Source organism: Strix aluco, chromosome 9 (genome assembly GCF_031877795.1).
Source record: "Strix aluco isolate bStrAlu1 chromosome 9, bStrAlu1.hap1, whole genome shotgun sequence".
Classification (NCBI taxonomy): domain Eukaryota; kingdom Metazoa; phylum Chordata; class Aves; order Strigiformes; family Strigidae; genus Strix; species Strix aluco.
In genome coordinates this window covers 7,645,543-7,664,257 of record NC_133939.1, presented here as the reverse complement: position 1 = coordinate 7,664,257, position 18,715 = coordinate 7,645,543, and the positions used below count along the sequence as shown (strand labels likewise).

The window sequence follows — 18,715 nt, the reverse complement described above, 5'->3', positions numbered from 1 at the left end:
AGGTAACATATTCCACAAGAGAGAGATTATTTACAAGAAGGCAAAATCAAAGGTTATTTGCTCTCTTCTCCTAATGATCTTTCTTATTGTCTCTTCATTGCTTCTTCATTGAGTGCAAGATTTTGTTCAGTAAGCTATAGACAGTGTCAATGAGCAATAAGCTCTGGCTTACATTTTATTAAATGTGCTCCCACTCATCTTTTGAGCATTGGAAATGAGCATTTTGCAACAATACAATAGCAATAGGTGACAGCCACTGCAAAGGAGAAGATTCTGTATATACATAATAAACTTTGGTTGATGCCTTGGTCAACAAAAAATAGCAAACAAGGTATCTGTTGGTGTCTTGTGCCATTGGTAATCAAGTGATAGGTGTATGTCTGACCCGAAGGAAATAAGATCTCATGGTGAACATGCAAGTCTGAAAATTCAAACCTCATTTCCTGGTAACTCAGTGTTTTTTGCTTCCCTCACTTCAAACTTGGCAGCTGGAACCAGCAAACTCTAATTCTGATTTGAGATGTGTTTGTGGCACATGTATTGCGGGGTGTGACTGTGCTGGTGCCTGCACAGCCATCATGAATCTGTGCTGAGGGGTGTAATTTGTCAGAGGTGTTCACCCAGATGCTGAGTTTTTGCAGAGCTGAACTGGGTTACAGATTAAAGGGGGTGGAAATCTGCTGGAAAATGTGTCAGCATTTTAATAATAACTCAAAGCCCAATCACTGGAAGAATCTTGTATTTTAAAATACTAAGCTTCCTGTCACAAAATCAAAGAAAATTACTGCTCTGAACTAGTGAAAAGGTCTCCTGCTTTAGAGGGTTAAGATTCTCTTGGTATTCAGAAGGGCATGACATTTTTCCCCTGTTTAATTATATTAGGTATATTAAATATGACCTCAATGTTTAAGGTTGCTCAAGCTGCAAGAGTTCAAAAGATTTTGGATGAGATTTTTTCAATTTATTTTGTTAAGCCTCTGCAATAATTGTAAATGGTCATTCTTTTAAAGAACAAATAGTAAGAGGTCGAATAATCCATATATATAAAACTCTGTATTTCATTACAAAGGAAAGTTCACAGGAGAAGAAATGTAGCTGTGGTTGTTAGAAAGATAGATATTTAAGAAGAATCATTGGTGTATAAGTAAAAGAGCTTTAATCCAGAAAAAAGTGTATAGAATTGTGAAAAATTATTGATCATTCAGAAAGTAATGAGGTATGAGGAATACTAGTTTTCAGCTATAGGTGTTCACTGTTAGAAGGCAGACTTGATTAAATATCATCAAAGAGACAAGAGGAATAACCTTTGCGTTTGTTATGGTTAATGAGTGATGATTTTGTATCAGTATGTAATTTTAAGATTGGCAGACTTTTTTTTAAGTTTAAAAATCAAAGAACTAAATGACCTTAGTGAACCTTTATTTGATTCCTGATTATCCTGAGTACTAAAAATTGAATTTAGGAAAAGAGCAATGGATTTTCTGTTTCTACTAATTTTTGTTAAATTTTATCCCAGGTATCTCCAGTTCTTTGCAGCTGATGTTTTGCAGTTGTCTCACTTTTCACAATATTTGGTATTTTTTGTATCACTTAGTCTATACTTTTAGTTTAAGAGGTAACTTGGAAGCAGTAAGTCACACATACAAGGAAATAAATCTTTAAAATCCCAGTCACCATTTTTGGTAGCACTATTTTTCCTTTGGGTGGTGAGGCTTGATTCATGAGCTCTGAGTTAAACTGACAGTGCAGTTGTCTGGTGCCCTGAGGGTGGGAGGGAAATCCTCCGTGTTCCCTACCGTTGTTAACAGACAGGTAATTTGTAGCAGTAGATTCCAGATGTTGCAGTTCCAGAAAGCACTATTTTTTCTTTAATGGCATACCTCATACTTTTTAATTTACACAGCATTAACTCATTTTTCATAAATGTCCTAGCTGGAAGTTTAAGATGGTTTTCTGTACATGAGTGTTCTCATTCTTGCCGTCAACTTTATGACTGCCAAAATTAGCTAGTAAAATTCAGCCTCTTCTCTTACTTTATTTTGCAGGAAAAATACATGTTTCAGTGAGATGTCAAAATTAGTCCACATGAAAAAATTTTAAAAAATAATAAAAATCAGGTTTCTATTTAACTCATTCAAAATCTGAAACAAATATGCTGAACAGGGATAACTCAAGCCATGGGAGACAATCATTTGGGGTGGGAGTTTGGTCTTTGCATCCGAACGTGTAGGGTACACCCACAGGCCAAAGTTTTCAAACCAGCTGTACCACCACGGGAGCAGTGGTAGGGTGAACTCCTCCATCCTTGCTGCCCCGAAGAGTTTGGGAATGAAGAAAATCTGGTGATCCATGCTAACTTTGAAGCAACTTCATGCTGGAAGGGATGGGAAGAAGAGAGGGCTGCTGAGCTGGCCCTGCTGGAAGTGCCCTGCAGCACAGGTGGGAGCAGCCTGGGGAGCTGGGGCTGGGCTGAGGGTGGCCAGGGCACTGACTGCACACAGGGCGAGCTGTGGTCTGCCCTGGCCCCCGTGTGACACTGCAGAAGTTGGTTTGTGCCTCTGTACCAGTTCCCCATCATTTTTTGTTCCTTTGAGTGTCAGATGTTGTTTGGCAGGGACTGCCTCATATTAATTTTTTTTCTTTCCAGTAAAATGCAGTCTGGATCTCAGCTGAGACATTTAAGAGCTACTGATGTTACAAATAACACATCATTATTGTATCTTTCATTTTGTTAATTTCACTTCAGATTAAAATGTCTGTGCCGTAGTTTAAATTATGGAACATTGCTGGTGTTTCTTAGCATATTTATGAGAAAAATGGCACTAAAAGGCCCGCATGACAAAAAGGTGTGAATGTGATTTGCCTTTTCATTTAACGAATTGCTTGCTTTTTAATGGAGTAGAACTGGTTAAAATTTTCCACTGAGAAAAGTTTTTCCTTAAAATACTGTGGTTTTATTTGATATGCAGGAAACTGTTACTACTGGTTAAAAAGAAAACCCTGAAGTTAGGGTTTGGCACAGAAAATACTGAAACTTTTGCAATTTAAAGAGTCATTTTATTTCTATGGTATCAAAAATATAAATCAAAACAAAATGAGGATTTTCCTTTGGATGCTTAAACTATTGATTCGCAACAAAAATGATGACTCTAAACCTCTTTGAAACTTCTCATAGGAAAAACAAAAAACTTGGAGTTCTTCATTGCTTATGTATATGAGAACCACATTGCTTTTCCAAACCACTCTGGTGTTAGTTGGTTAAAACTATCTTAAATCCACAGTGACTAGATCTGAGGTGTATGTAATATGAAGACATGAACTTTAGTGACATGATGTAATCTAAGATGGATTTTGCAGAAACCTGTGCTGGGAATTTGGGTCTGCGTGCTGTAGGAGACCTGGGAAACCTGAGGCACAGGAGAGAGAGCATCCTGTGCAGGAATGTGGTCCAGCTGTGTTATACCTCCTGTTCAGCTCCAAAGGTTCAAAAGGCATTTTTGGTTTACATTTTCATTTGCATAGAGTGTTGGTTTTTTTCTTTTCAGAAGTTTAGAAGGGACTGAAATAGATGCTTTTATTTCACAAAGCTGTGTTTTAAAACAATGCTGTGCTAGTCCCTGGTGAGACCAAAACAATATACACAGTGCGTGGTGTTGAGTGAGGCAGCTGGCTCCCGCTCTGACTGCTGGAGATATGTCAGGATTAATCCAGTATGTTCTCATTCAGTTGCTACAGTTTTAGGTTCTTCACAGCATATTATACTGGACCAGGCCGTAACTCATACAACTAAAGTTGATGTTAAGTGTCATGCCTACACAGCTTCCAACTTTTCATGTTTGATTGGCCTATTTTTTCAGAGGAAAATGTCCTAGCTTTACATAGCAGTAGTTTTCCTGGAGGAAATGGGCTAAGGTAGAGCAAATTGTCCTGTACTTATGCTGATGTATACAGCGTGGTGAAAAGGGGCAGGGAAAATTATTTGAAGTCTTCCATGGTCTGAAATATTCAGTAGATAAGCAGCTGTGACTCAGAGTTTTAAAGATGCAGTAAAATGTACAGGCCAGCAAGAATCCATCTCAGTCTGGTTATAATGGAAAACTGAAGAAGGGACACCAAATTCAGTGCTGTGTGGGATGACGGTTTCTGTGTGATTAACGTCTCTGGTAGTGTCATGCCCACAGTAGGATTTCCTTTGTCTTCTTTTCATGTTTGCTTGAGGATTTAAGTGTAGGTGAAAACATTACAGATTACTTATTTGTGGATTAGAAAAGGGAGAGGATTGTTTTACTATTCTCACCTAAAGATGTTACAGCAAATAAATGTGGCAGGATGCAGGAGCAGCGTCATATCCACAGTGCAAAAGGATAAACACAAGCTTGCTTTCTCCTGGTCTTATACCAAATCCCCTATGAGAGGCTTCAGGAAGGGCAAATGACTGAGCAATGTTAGCGTTCCAAACCTAGGATCCAAGACACTCCTGACTACCAGGGCTGAAAATTATTTTTTCATTCTGTTTTGTCCAAGAAAAGACTTTACTGACAGTGATTTGTTGATGCTGACTCCTTTTGCTCATTTCCTTGTTTTAAGGGAACATTGTCTAGTTAAAGGTGCTGGAAGTCTCAAGCATCTTCTGGTTACAAGCCCCTTCAAACACCGAGTAGACTCTGCTCTCTATATACAGGGCAGATGTTCCACCAAAATCCGTGTACCTTCAAAATGCAAGTGTGTTTCTAAATAAAAGTTTGGTTTGGCAATCAGTCACTATTTCAGCCTGTTTCTAGGTGTGCTATATTCCAGGTATCCAGTGACAAATCTGACTGTTGGCTTTCTGGCAGCAGAGCTCTTTGCACTGCCTCATAATTTGGTCATTCTTATGCAGGGGGCTAGGTTCCAAGTCCTGGAAAGAAAAATCTTTTTCTCATCCAGATACCTTCTCTTGCAGTAAACACCGACCACAAGGAACAAGCAGACCTTTGGGCAATTGTAAATCGGTTTTTCCATTCAAACCTGGTTTTCCTTTCCCTTCCTTTCGTACAGGTTGATAAAGTGTGCGGACAGCCCAAACAACAAGAAGGGAACCTGTCATCAGACAATATAGTGCGAGTGAAGGAAGCGACTGAAACTCAGACATTCGTGATGGCTCATGCGAGTCTGAACAATAAAAGAAGGTAACCCTAAGCAACAGTTGCTTTGAAATAAACTCTCTGCCTTGCAGTTTGTGTTAATGGTTCCTTGCACCATAGTGTTTAAGCCAGATCCACAGTTCTGTCACCTTATCTGTGTGCTATCCAGCCGTTGCCGTCACTGATAGTTACACAGATGTCTTTGTGGTATTATATTGCAGGGCTCTCCAAGAAAAGCTTTTTACAGGCCAGACTTGATGTCATTACTTAGCACCAAGGTGTTCATTCTTTCCACAAACTTTCAGAGAAAATGATGAAAGCTTTTCCTTAACAAAGTCTGAGTAATTTCCACAGCTAAGTCTAAATTGCTTAAAATACAACTGCCCGGGTCTTTAAGGACTTGAGCTTATCCAGGGGCAGAGGTGGGAAGGAGGAAGGGTTGAAAAGGAAAGATTCATTGCCCTGACATGAAGTCAGTCCCTCATTTCACAGGGGTGGGGAGGAGTAATAAGATCCCTTGCAATCTCCTGGATTTATTACATAACAGAGCAAGAGCAGAAGCATTTATGTTTAGGCTTGTTGTGTCCATGTTGGCTTCTGTTCTTCAGCTGCTTGCCAGTTGAGACACTAGACAGCTGAATTACTGCCACTGGCCCTGGTGTGAGTATCCCTGCTCCCAGATCTCCTAGTCTTCCTTTCACATTTCCTTGTGTAGTTCCTGGATTGGTTTTCTGTTAATTGTAAGTGGGGAAGGAAGGATGTCTTTGCAATCCCACTCATGATACATGAGTAGATGTCAGAGCTAACATAAAATCACAATGACATATTTCTGGATAACGTGTTGTTCTCTGTAACACCAGTATTAATCTGGAACAACTTCAGCAAAGTGAGTGGAATGGTGCTGGGCTTGCACCTCTACCTGAGAACAGTATCTTGTCTGCCCAGGGAGTCCACGGGTATCCCTGTATGTCGGATAGGTGGATGACAGACAGCAATATTAAAATTTCCATAGCCTGGATTCTGGAGTTCGAGTCGGGAAGATGAGATTTTTATCCATTTCTATTTTAATTCTCATCTAAGCTTGCATGAATGAAACAAACACTGCTTTAAAAGATGAAGGTGATAGCAGCAAGCTAAGTTTTTTGAGTGACAGTGATATTTTTGTCCCTTTATGATTTAAAACCAAAACACAGCAGTTTGTGCTAGTGCTTGGAGCTAATCAATTTTTACCACTCAAATCAGAGGAAAGAGCATTAAGGAAATTAAATTAATCAATTCAGCAGTAATAATCCAAAGAACAGTGTAGTACAATTAACAAAATAAGCTTTTAAAAACAGAGAGCCCTAGGCTGGTTTCTGTATAACTCATTGACTTCACTGGGACTTATACACTGGCAAGCAAAAAGGCAGAATTACCAACCTATTAACAGGTAACCTCTAAAACAAATGCCAATTGGTGCCTTTAATGTCACAACAGCAGTTCTTTCTCACCCGAGGATCTGCTCCCTCCCCTTCCCAACCATTTAGAATTATTTGGATATTGACCTTTCAAAATGTAAGACCTGTAGATAGAAAAGAAAATATACTAAAACTAGTATACTGTAAATCAGACAGTTTTCCAAAATTGGCCTGTGCACTGAAAATTAATTTATCAAAAAAACCTAAATAAAGGCCATCCTTGCATAATTAGCATAAAGCATTACTGAAATAGAGTGTTGATAAGTATTGTGGAGAGCCTATGCACCAAAAATGAATGATGGAGCCGTGCCATAATTAGTAAGAAGTGGAGAATATTTTTAAATTTTCCACAACTTCCTATAAAACACATGGCATGAGGCTTGTACTTTGCTTCTTGGAAACAATTTTAAAAAGTAAATAGAGTGAAATACACAGTGATTGGCTACATCACTGTGTTGTTCATCATCTATCATTTAATCACATATGATATCAATAAAAAGCAATTTTAGGTAATAAAATTTTATAATGGATGGGCAAAATCATTCCTGCAGTGGGTTGTGTAAAATGCACTTAGAGTGACAGATAACTGCTACAGGGGATCTAGATTGTGAGAGTAATTATGTGACTCTTTTTTGGTGCTGTTGATTCTGGCAATTTAAAAAATGAAGAGCAATAATGTCAGCTGTCTGTCAGTTTAGGTACAAGGTCACACAGGGCAATCAACCTGACTGAATCTCTCTGTTGGTCTGTGTAGTAGACATCCCTCCAAATGATCCTTAATTCAGGGGGAGTATGGAACATGATTCCTGCCTTTTAGAATATGGAAAGAAAAAGAGGAGTGAGCTATCACTCCCCAAGTAAACCGGAAAGCTATGGCTCGTTCCCTTAACATGTCAGAATATTCCCGAGCTCAAAGAGAAGAACCAGTCTGGTTAGCACATCTGTAGGAGAAACTATGATAAAGTGGCCTCTCATCTCTTCCGTAGTACCTACTTAGAGATGCACTTAAAAACTTAGTGCCAAACAGCTTATACCTACATATGTATGTTTGCTCCAAAGGTATTACATCTTTTCAAGGCCAGTTACAAAATCAAACTCCTTTTCCAAAGAGTTTGAGAAACTCTGGTTTCAGCTGTTCAGTAGTTCAGTAGAGCCAAGGCTGCTCGTGCAGTTGAAGTGGGACTGTTAAGATGCTGTCTCTTTGCCTGACTGGTCTTTCTTCTGGGCATGTGTTTTTTGAGTCTGGCTGGTGACAGTCCTTCTCAACCTCCGCTGTTCTGCATACTGTGGTCCTGCATGGTCCATGAATTCACATAGCAACTGGATCCTCTTTTGAGTAGTTGAACCCTTTTCTGCTCCTCTTAATCTCAAGGGTTCCTGGGAGATTTCCCATCTGTCTTTATTTTCCCCTGCATTCCATTCCTGTGTATTTTTTGTTATGTAACACCCAGTGTCAGGGACAATAGTGTAAGAAGTTGAAACTTGAATAAATGTTTTATAATCTTGTAGGAAAACTTTTGCTCTGATTAAGCTGAAAAGTATAGATTTTGATTAGTAATTTTTTTGTCTTTTCTTGCATTACACAAATGTATTCAGGGATTAACTGAAACTGGCAGGATTGCTGCTGTAGTCATTTTTTAATGTGGAGGTTACTATAACATGTAGTAGAGATGACAAGAAAATTGAAACCATATGATGGAACAGGGAATGTACATGGCATGTACAGAATTTCAATCATTAAGTGGGGAAGTTACTGCTGAGTACAGCACAAAATATTATTCTGGTCAGGGTCCGAACCCCTAGCAAAGTTCAATACCTGCCTTTTAGCATGTCTGCTGCATGTAATATTTCAAACCACTAAACATAGACTGGTTATAGATCTGTGTATAAAAATCTTATGTTTAACAAAGAACTATAACATGATACTAGGTCCCTAATTGGAGGAGGCAGACTTTGAAATTATATTTTTGTTGGGATTTCTTTGTTATACTGTGGATTTATGGATCTTTTATACATCTTAAAATAAACAATTTTGAGTTTTTTGGCAATGTTTGAAGTCAATGGCATCAATTTTGTTTAAAATTAACTATCTATTGGGCCAGGCATCACATGATATTAAAATTTGAGTATTAAACTACTAGTACAAAACAGTTATTAATGCCAGCTGCAAATTAATTTACTGTGGAAATGAATCAAATGTTTCTGACTGACTGGCCAAGGCAGAAGTTTCAGCAGGTCCAGATTTTCCTTGTTACAAGTTCTCATTTCCTTTTTTTGACTGGCTGTGTTGGAATCACTGCTTCAGTGATGACAGGTGGCACTCACCTGATGATCAGTGCAGGCCCATCCTCTCCTGTGGCCACCCCTGCCGTTAGCTCCCAGAAAGTACGATGACAAAGCCACCATCATCTGGGTGGTGTGGAAGGTGGTGTTTACTCTCTCCAGTAAGTGTTAACTGGATTGGCAAGTATCCCCCAGCCTGTTTGCAGGCAGGCATTACTCCGGCTGTTGCCATTACTTTATGCGTGAGAGTACGGGTATAAGAAAGAGCAGAATGTGGTATCAAATCATGTAAGTGGAAAATTGCATCATGATGTCAATGTTAAATGCAATGTTTAATGTTAATTAAGGGACCTCGGGATATCAGTGCCATGAAGTGTATTTGCACTAAATAACTACCAGAGTTATTTCTACAATTTTTCCTCCAATCCTTAGAGCCTGTCTCTTGTGTTTTGCAAAATTGTTTTTTTTTTTCCCCAGTGGTGCGATCTGAACAGCAAAAAATATCTGTATTCACATTATTTATTAAGAGACAGCAAATTGCTAATTGTACCAGAAAATGAATGCTACTTGTTTGTATCTCCCTTCCCACGGTGCTCATTCTAAACCGTTTGCCATTGTCTTCTTGTATAGCCTGATATATTTACAGTTCTTCCATTTGGTATCAGTTACAGTTAATTTAAGTACCACTGAATTTATTTTCAGCTTTTTGCTGTGTGTGCCGCATTCGGAATTGTGCTCTTATTTGAAAATGATTGGAACAAACAATCTCAGTTGTATTTTTTTTCAGTATTGCATTGACATTTTTAATTGCATCTATACTTTGGAAAAAACTCATGACAATTTTCCTCCTTATTTGTTTTCTTAGATTATCCTATGCATGTGCCTGATGACCTTTCTTTCAAATAATTTTTACTTTTCTCTTTTGTTTCTCATCTCTTTTCCTCATTTGCCTGAATTCCTGCTTCTCCCCTCCTCCCCAACCTCTCCTGATTGATGCTTATTCTCCCCGGCCTATTCCAGTTCTCTGCCTCTGAAAGCTTCAAAGAATGACAAATCAAGAAGTTTGAAAAAAATCTCTCGGTAAGAATGAAAACAAGGTGACATACTTTGTTGTCTGTACACTTAGCTCATCTCCATTGTAAGCTGCTGTTTCAGCTGCATTCTAGGAATTGGCATACTGTTGATTACTGCTTTTCTACTGTGGGGCACTGGGAAACTGTTCATTTTCTACCTAGTGTGTTTAGTTTTCTATTGATGAAAGTAAATATTTTCACTTGTTAAGATCAAGAGTTGGACACAGAATTCTGCCTTTGCCAAGATGCTACTTTGAAATATCAGAGCCCCACTCTGATGAAAATGCAAAGGAGTTTAAGCCTCTAGTGGTGAGCTGAGTAAGACAAGCTTTAGACTCTTTTAAAGAGTGCTCTTTTCCTCCTTCAAAGATAACTTAATTCTAGAATCCATAAAATCTTTAGCATCTGTGTCACCTTTCATAATTTATACTCTTTGGCTGTTCTGTCAGGTAAGTGACCTTCTGTCTAGGCCTAGCTTTAGTGTATAAATACTTAGAGCTCATATTCTTAAGTTTGTGGTCAAGAGCTAGAAATACTGATTCACTTGTTGCAAGCCCCAAAATTTGTGCTCTTTTTCTTTGCTTAAAATGACAGCTTTCCTGCATTGTTAGGGTAAGTTAGTTTCCTAGGACCATGTGATGACTAATATTTCTAGAGCAGCATTTCATCACACATAAGGTAAATGGGATGATTAAACGTTTTTGAGGAAAGTATAAAGACATCTGTGGGGAGAGATGACCACTGCCTAAACCTTGTAGGGGTAGATACCTAGCAGTGGACTTTGATATTATTTCAGGTATCTGTTGCTCCCGAAAGAAATCCCAACTGGTTTTGTGCCAAGCTCCATCCAGCTGTGTCCTCAGGCTCCTCTTCAGTGCAATGTCCCCTTACAGCCTGCTAGGCAGAGAGATTCCCAGTGGGCCTGCTGAGGGACTCCTGAGACAAGCAGATAGCTCCATGATAGCTCTATCTCGGTTTTTGTGTCCTGCGTCTTGCTCTCAGTATCTTTAACATCCTACACCAAACAGAAGCTTCTAAAGCTGTGGAGATAGGGTAATTTCTCACTTTGAAATACTCTTAATTGTGTGCTGAATTAACACTTGTTTTGTCACAGTTTATTTTTATGGATACCTCAGCCAGATATATATTATAGGTATAATCAGATTATAAGAGGCATCTGTTTGCCCACAAGGCATTTTTCCATACACACGTGATCAGAAATGAGCTGTTTGTACTGGCCCAGAGTTTTGGTTATTCACCAAAGCAGCAGGCACAGCCTCCTTTTGACAGGTGAGGTGCCAGATGTGAAGAGAGAGAACCTTCTTTCTAATAAGAATGTGACATAGGTAGTGGTGATGGGGAGGAATTGGCCCCACCACACCTCAAGGAGATGACCTTCTGTACTGTTGTTGCATGTGTGGCGTACTTAAAGCATATTGCAGGTTTTGTGATGGGGATGTTAGCTTTAGGAAGCCTTTTCCACCCAGGAGGTTGTTGATGGTGTTCTCAATTCACCTCACAGATGTGCAGGAAATGGAGAAATACTGACTTCCAGTAACAGTGGAAAAGCCCACTCCTTTAATGATAATATTTTCTCATGATTTTTTAATCTGTTTATACAGAGATAGTAGTTGTAGACTTTTTCAAATTTTGTGTGAGCTGTGTTAATTTGTTAAAACCACCCTTTGTATTTAATTATGTGTATTAACACTGAACTAAGTAAAACTGAGTGATACATAGGAGTAGAAATACACTAGAAATAGAAATTCATCAATTTGGATGACTTAATTTCTGTAAGGGTTCTGAACTGTTGGTCTTGTGGAGGGTTAAGTTGACAGGGGGCTTAAACCATAGGTGTACTGTTCTGTTGTTAAATGTGTTCTTCCTACGTTACAGAGAGTTCATCAATTACATGAAGCGATCCCGAACCTTTTATGCCTCTATAGCAGAAAGGCTGTGTGATGGAGACCTGGTGATGAGAGACAGCTCAACCTGCTGGAATGGAGAGGATGTTGTAGAAAGGTAAAGTTACAAGTAAAAGTTTTCCCAAACAGTGAAAAAGGTGACTCTCTGTCCTTCTGATGGTTCAGAAACATTCTGAAACACTGTTGTCATTATTTCTCCTTCATAGTGAACTTGATGCTTGACTGAGCAAGAGTTTTGCTAATATAAAAGGTTGTTAATGCTGGGTTTAAGGTATCTCTATTAAATATAGTGAAACACTTCCTTGAAGGTCTGCTTTGTAGAGTCGGTTTCACTATAGAGACACAGCTCTTTGCAGAGAGATCTTACCCTCTAAAGCTCAGTTAGCAAGCAGTACCTCCATGACTGACTGGAGGACTTCCAGTCTGCTGTTTACAGGCTCACTTGTGCAGAGCTGAATGTCATGTTTGGCCATAATTAGAAAATATGTAGCTCTTCCTGCAGAGGTGTCAGAAAAATACAGTGACCAGACCACTATGTTTTTAAAGGGTTTCCCGGCCATTTCTTTTCAGAGTTTCTGACATAGCACTTTGGGTAACAAATGTGTTTGGAATTGCCAAGAACCCTTACCAGAGCATGTTCTTCAGAAATTCTTATAAAGTAACAATTAATAAATGCAGTGTTCCATATTGGTAGAGCAGCTAGAAGCTCTGTAGGGTGAAAAGATCTTTCTAGTTTGTAAGCTAATTTTTTTCCCCTCTGTATTTTATCACGGTCTTTCCCCTCACCCTTTAGAATCCAAACTGCAAAATACACTTGCACTCTCCATGAGCTAAACTTCTTGCTATCATTTCTCTTATTCTGTATAACATGAGTCAACATTGCCCTGAGGAGAAAAAGAGGTATTCAGAATACAACTAAATCTGTTACTATCGCTGTCAAAGTATACATCAGTTTTTCACAGTGAGAGCTGGTTGGAAGTGTGCCAGTGAATGTTTTCCAAAAATGTCTTTTTGTCGAAACAGAGACGTGCCACGGGATTGTGTTGGCTTTCATGATGTTGCTTTTTGAAGTGTATTTTGTGGTTTGTAGCAGTTTTAAAAGATAAAGTTCTAGCATTCTGTTTCCTTGCTCTAAAACAATTTTCGTGATTTAAAATTGTTTTGTCGGAACTTATGGAATAACTCCACTGTGGAACAGAGAGAGATGTTACAATTATAGGCTGTCCTGTTAAATGGAGTTCTGTCTCCCACACAGCTCTGCTTAGAAGTTTAATACTTCAGTGTATATTGGCATTACAAATTAATTGTAGAAGCATATATTTTGAAGATTTTGGCAACAATGAAGTATTCTAAATACTAATGTATAGTGATTGTAATACTGATTGAAGTTTTTACTGTAAAAGTAATGGAGAGGGTGTGGGGAGAATATCAGTGTTTCTAATCAGTGTTCCTGTTTCACAGTCCCTTCTGCTGGTAACATGTTGCTGGATACAGAATTAATTTTACAACAAACAGCTTTCTGGCCAGAAGAAAAAAAAAAAACCCACAAGAAAAGCAAAACCAAGAAAAACATTTTCTATATCAACTCTCTAAACAAAAAATTAAATCAAAATTTAGCTTTAAGTTTAATCTTATTTGCCACTTAAAATTGCTGATATACATGTTTTAGAAAGGCATGAAAGGGAAAGCTGTTGTTTTTTTCCTTTGCCAGTCTGTAACTTTCCCAAAGCTGGGGACATGCAGAAAAGTTTCAGATTTGAAAAGGGTAGGAAACTGGGAAAAGACTAACAAGACCCTTCATATTTTGAATTACAAAGCAAAAACAAAGGAGAAAAACCAACCTACACCCCAACAAATTACATCAACCAACCAACCAACCAACCCCTCTCTCCCAATATATATTTGTAGTTAACATATGAAATGGACAAATTAGAAAATAAAAGTTTAAACTAACATGTTTAATCAGACAGCATTATGTATATATTTATCAGTTCTGTTGCAGTATTGATTGCCTTAAAAGGAGGAGACTTTCCAGGCAGCCTGCACTGCCAGCAGTGCTACACAGCAGCAGAAACATGGCGCCTGCTTGCTGAGAAATTTTACTCCTTTCATCATCTGTTTTATAGGCTGGACTTGTCACCAGTTCTCACTACCTGAGAAATAAACCTGTCCTGGTGATGCCTGAAGATGCATTTCTCTTTGCCCTTTCTCCTTTCCCAGGAGATCAGAGGATTAAATATCAGCAGTAGTAAACAACTCTGAACTCAAAATAGAGCCTTATTCTTAACTCTGTATCAGAAAATAGATCACCCCAATTAATCTGGGGCTCTCTTGTGAACCTGAGTTTAAGGTTACTCAGGCTGCGGAACTGGTAAAAGCTGCAGTTCCTGTTTCCTCAATGCTTCTTGAATTTCATAATGCTATTTGAAAGCTGAGTGATATTTATGCTGCATGCTAATTGGCATTCAAGCTCTTTAGGAAAAACAAACTCAACCTTTAAAAACAATTTGACACACAAATGCAGCCTGGAATAATATGAAATTATTACTCACAAAGGGAATTGTGCATTCAATTAGTAGAGAGGGCACTTGAGGTCTGTCAGAAGATCTGATAAACAGGATTCTCATTGTACATTTTTATTTTGCACTAGCAAGCTAAAAAAAGCTTGAGCTGCCAGTAAATAAACTGTAAAAGAAGCCAGGTTGTTTCCACCAGTTTGAGAATATGCTTCTGGCCTGCTTTTCAGACGAACAGCAAAACATGGCTTTGCTAGCAGTCCTCTAGTGTCAGTTCAGGGCATTTGAAGACATTAGAAATACTTGTGCCAGGAGTAATCTCTTCCTCTTAATTACTCTTTTGAGCAACTTGTTCCGGAACAAGACTTCGTATAAGAAAAAGTCTGTGAGGCTAATAAATGGTCTGAGTATACAAAGAATGCTCAGAGAAGATGAGGCTAGAGCAGAAAAACTGCAAAAATATTTTGCAAAGTGAAGCAAGCTTGGAGAAATTTCTATGCTGAAACCTTTCTTTTCTGGCAGTGTGTCAGATGATTATCTTAATACCACGTCAGTAGAAGAGACTGCAAGTGAAGTTGACAGTGTGAACGGTTATGCACTGCCAGGACCAGACACCATTCACCTAAGAATTCTAGAAGGACTGAAGGGTTGCTTCGGTTGGATTATTCATTGTGATACTGTGTTTTCTTTAAGACTGCTCCAATAGCAGATGATGGAAAGATGTGAAATTTGAAGACATCATTGTATTTTTATCAAAATAAGGATTTCAGAAAGGTGTGGCTGGTAAACTTGGTATGTTATAGTAAAATCAGTAGGAACTATAAGCAGATAAATGTGATATTTAGGGAAAGGAATCAACATGCTGAGAGTTTTTAGAAGGAGATAACAAGCATGTAGACAGGGTGGATTGCTATAATCTGCTTGGATTTCTGATAGATATTTGATAAGATCCTTCACACAAGGCTGGTAGAGATTAAAGTAAGGGTAGGTAATAGATGGTTCTAGTAGAAAGAGATCACCAGTGGCAGCGCATGGGGATTTGCGCTGGAACCTGTGCTGTTCATCTGTCATAAAAGACCTGTGAAGGGGAGTGAGTACTGAGGTGACAGCATGTGCTGATGATACTGAGTTGCTCTGGATAGAAAAGACACAGGTCACCTGTGGTTAATTGTGGGAGGAACCCGTGACATAGAATAACTAGGCAGTAAAATGGCATATGAAATTGAACATGGGCAAATGTAAAGTGATTCACATAAAAGAACAATCCAAATGTTACAGAATGGTGTGCACTGGGGTGGCTTTCACTGCTCCAGGCATGTGGTGTCTGCAGTTGTGCTTTCACCCAGGCTGAGAAAGATAGGGCACAACCACAAATGTGCACGGGGAGCAACAAGGAGGAGGATAGAGGACATGAAATGGATCTTGTGTGTGAAACAGCAGACACTCGAGTCTGACACAGAAAAGATAGAAGGGGAATATGATAGTGGCCTATAAAAATCATGTGTTGTGGAGATATTGAATAGGCATTTGTTGTTCACTGTCTCTTTCATTGCAAGAACAAGGGGCATCTTCTTAAATTAATAAGTGACAGCTTAAAAACAGAAGTAGATATTCCTTTGCGAAAGTTTTGGTTAAGCTGTGAAACTTCTTGCCTCAGGATGTTTGGATGTTTAAAAGAATGGATGAATTCATGAGCAAATTCAGCTCATAGAAAGGGCAAGTTTTAAAATGACTGAGCAGATACAAGGCAACCAGGTGCCACATCCAAGTCTGAGAGCTGAGGCAAAGGGTTAGACAGATGATTTCCTCTGGTCACCCCTAGGCAGCTGCTCCCATGGACTTCTGTAGGGGCTAAACTGCAGGAACCTTCGTCCTCTCCTCAGGAATATCTCTTCAACGAAGCTAAATGCCTGCATTGAATCACTTTCTCCATTCTCCCTGGCTGTGGTAGCTAAACAGGATTTGCTCTCTCAGGTCTCAGCCTCATAAATAGCAGACTAGTACAATACAGTGCCCGAGGACTCTCTCAAAAGCTCATGTTGAGATTTTCTGTTGACGTCAGATTTGCATCTTTGCACAAAACATGAATTCCCCTTTAGAACTCCTTTCTATGAAGTTTGGCTTTTTGTGCAGTCTTAGCTGCAGTAGAGTAGCCTTATCAGAGACAGCTCTTTCTGCTGTTAGAGAAGGGAAAAGGAGATGTGGTCTCACTAGCAGGCTTTTGGGGTGTGCCTGTGTACAACAGATGAGTAATCCTGATTTGGAAATAGCACTTTAACGGAACAATGGGTTGTACTACATTAAAGTTAGCTAGTCATTCAGTCTTTCCATCTCTGCCTGACTACTTATCTCCTGCAGTTTCTATTTCAAGAGAGATGAAACAATCATAAATAATAGACAAGCAGTAATCTGTGTATAGAAGAACTAAATAATTGTGAGTGTAGCTGACATTCATTATAGCCAGCTCTAGGCACTACATACACTCACCCACTCTTTCACCATGGCTGTGCAGTTCTTGGAAAGAGGCTGATTGCAATCTGAAAACTATCAACTGTGCACGCTGCTCAGGCTTGGAGGCTGGAGTATGAAAGTTGCTCAGAGGCATGTTCAGAAACCTCAGCACTTGCCTTTCACATGTCAGTGACAGGCTCCTCCTTTGTATATGCAGGCTTAATCTGGAAGCAAAGGTGATGTTGCAGCATTGCTCTACATCCCCCGAGCTCTGCTAGAAGGTGCATTCTGAGGGCAGCCCCCACAGACATGTTCCCCAGATATTATCACGTAAGTGGACATGTGCCTTTAGCATGACCATTTCAAAGATACTCCTGTCTTGTGAACATCATGTCAGGATCTCAGGATCTTTGAAAGTTGAGAGGTCTGCTCGTGACTCGTGTTAGAGTGCAGCTGACTGTGTGTGGGGACTGTCCCACAGAGGAATAGACACTAAAACCTCCTATGTTGCTCCTACAGGAAGTGGTGTCATTTTATGGGTTGAAAATTAGAGGCTGTCAGATGCTAGTGAGAACTGTAAGAGCACTGCTACCATTTCAAATCTTTTTAAGGAATAAGCACTCACAATTACTTTGATACACTCTAAAATGTACACCATCTTTATTGTGATGTTCTGGTAAGCAAAAACCACCTTGAGTCTTACAGTAGGAAAATGTGAGCCGGTAATAAAGAAGAAAATAAAGTGACTGACTTTGTTATTAGCAGTGGTGGATACTTGGGATCTCTGTAATAAAGCCCCTTTTACTCAGGTGCTGAAATATGCTTTTAGGCTGCGTCTCCAGTGCACAACAGGCATGGATCTTCAGAGAAAGGGATGGTGCTGATAACCCAATGCCCACACTATCTGGAGGTTTTACTTCAGACTGGCCCTGGAGCCCTGGGGACTGAACGCCACTAGCATCCTTAAAGTGTGTCCTTACTTTCATTGAAAAAGAATCTGGTTCTGAACCAGCTCTGCAATATAAACTGGAGTGTGAGAAATGGTGACACTCAGGGGCTTAACTGAAAAGTATAAACCTGATCAGAATCAACATGATATTGTAGACACACCTGGTGGTTACCTGGACACCTATATTTGAAGTTTGGGGTCTGAAACTACCTGCCTCAAGTACTTAGAGGCTGTAATTAGCATATATATAAATAAGTTTGTTAAAAATTATATCAATGCAATCTAATGATGCAGTTAGTCTATGGTGACAATTTTGGTAGCACATTACCCGTAACAGCAAGGTGGTGTAGTGCTTCAGAGCTCTCAGATTGGGCTGGCTCACAGGTTTGCTGCCTTCTGAAGGATTCAGCAGAAATGTCCCATCCTGGAGCTGAACCAGCCTGCCTGTGCTAGATGTGTGAAACCTAATGAGATCTCAGCAGGTAGTGACGTGACTGCAGGTGGTAACCTGAATCCAGGCTCTTGGCTGCTTTTAATGCTATATTTTCCATTTACAAAAAACCCCTATTAGAACAGTGTCAACCTTCAGGCTGACTGAAAAAGAAAGCTTTCAAAAGTTTGGCAGAGAAATTGTTCCTTGGAAGAAGCAAATCTGAATCATGACCATGATGTGCAGCAGCTTTACAGGACTTTTTCTAAGCAAAGGTTGTGACACGTCTAGGTCAGTGAGTCATTTTACAAGTTACAATTGCACTGTAGATGCACAATTTGTTTTAGTAGTTATTGCTACTTGAGTCTTAGTTGCTCTGCAGCCCAGTTTTAGCATTTTGAGTGATCCCTTTTTTTTAATTGAAAACCAAACACAAATTCTTTCCCTATTGCTGAAAATCCAGAGCTTTAGGAGAAATTATGAAATTATGACCATGTGCAAAATATTT

At 39.3% G+C, this 18,715-nt stretch overlaps 1 protein-coding gene across 3 annotated transcripts in view; it reads left to right on the top strand.

Annotated features, from left to right (window-relative positions):
- Positions 1 to 18,715, top strand: part of LOC141927011 (glypican-5-like) — a 396,192-nt gene that overhangs the window by 130,873 nt on the left and 246,604 nt on the right. For all 3 annotated transcript variants that reach the window (XR_012624270.1, XR_012624269.1, XM_074833620.1), the window contains exons 4-6: positions 5,038 to 5,168; positions 9,884 to 9,943; positions 11,833 to 11,958. Coding sequence is in view for 1 of the 3 variants with exons in the window: in XM_074833620.1 (XP_074689721.1) it covers positions 5,038 to 5,168; positions 9,884 to 9,943; positions 11,833 to 11,958 (317 nt within the window). In the remaining 2 variants the exon portion in view is untranslated. The remainder of the gene's footprint in view (positions 1 to 5,037; positions 5,169 to 9,883; positions 9,944 to 11,832; positions 11,959 to 18,715) is intronic.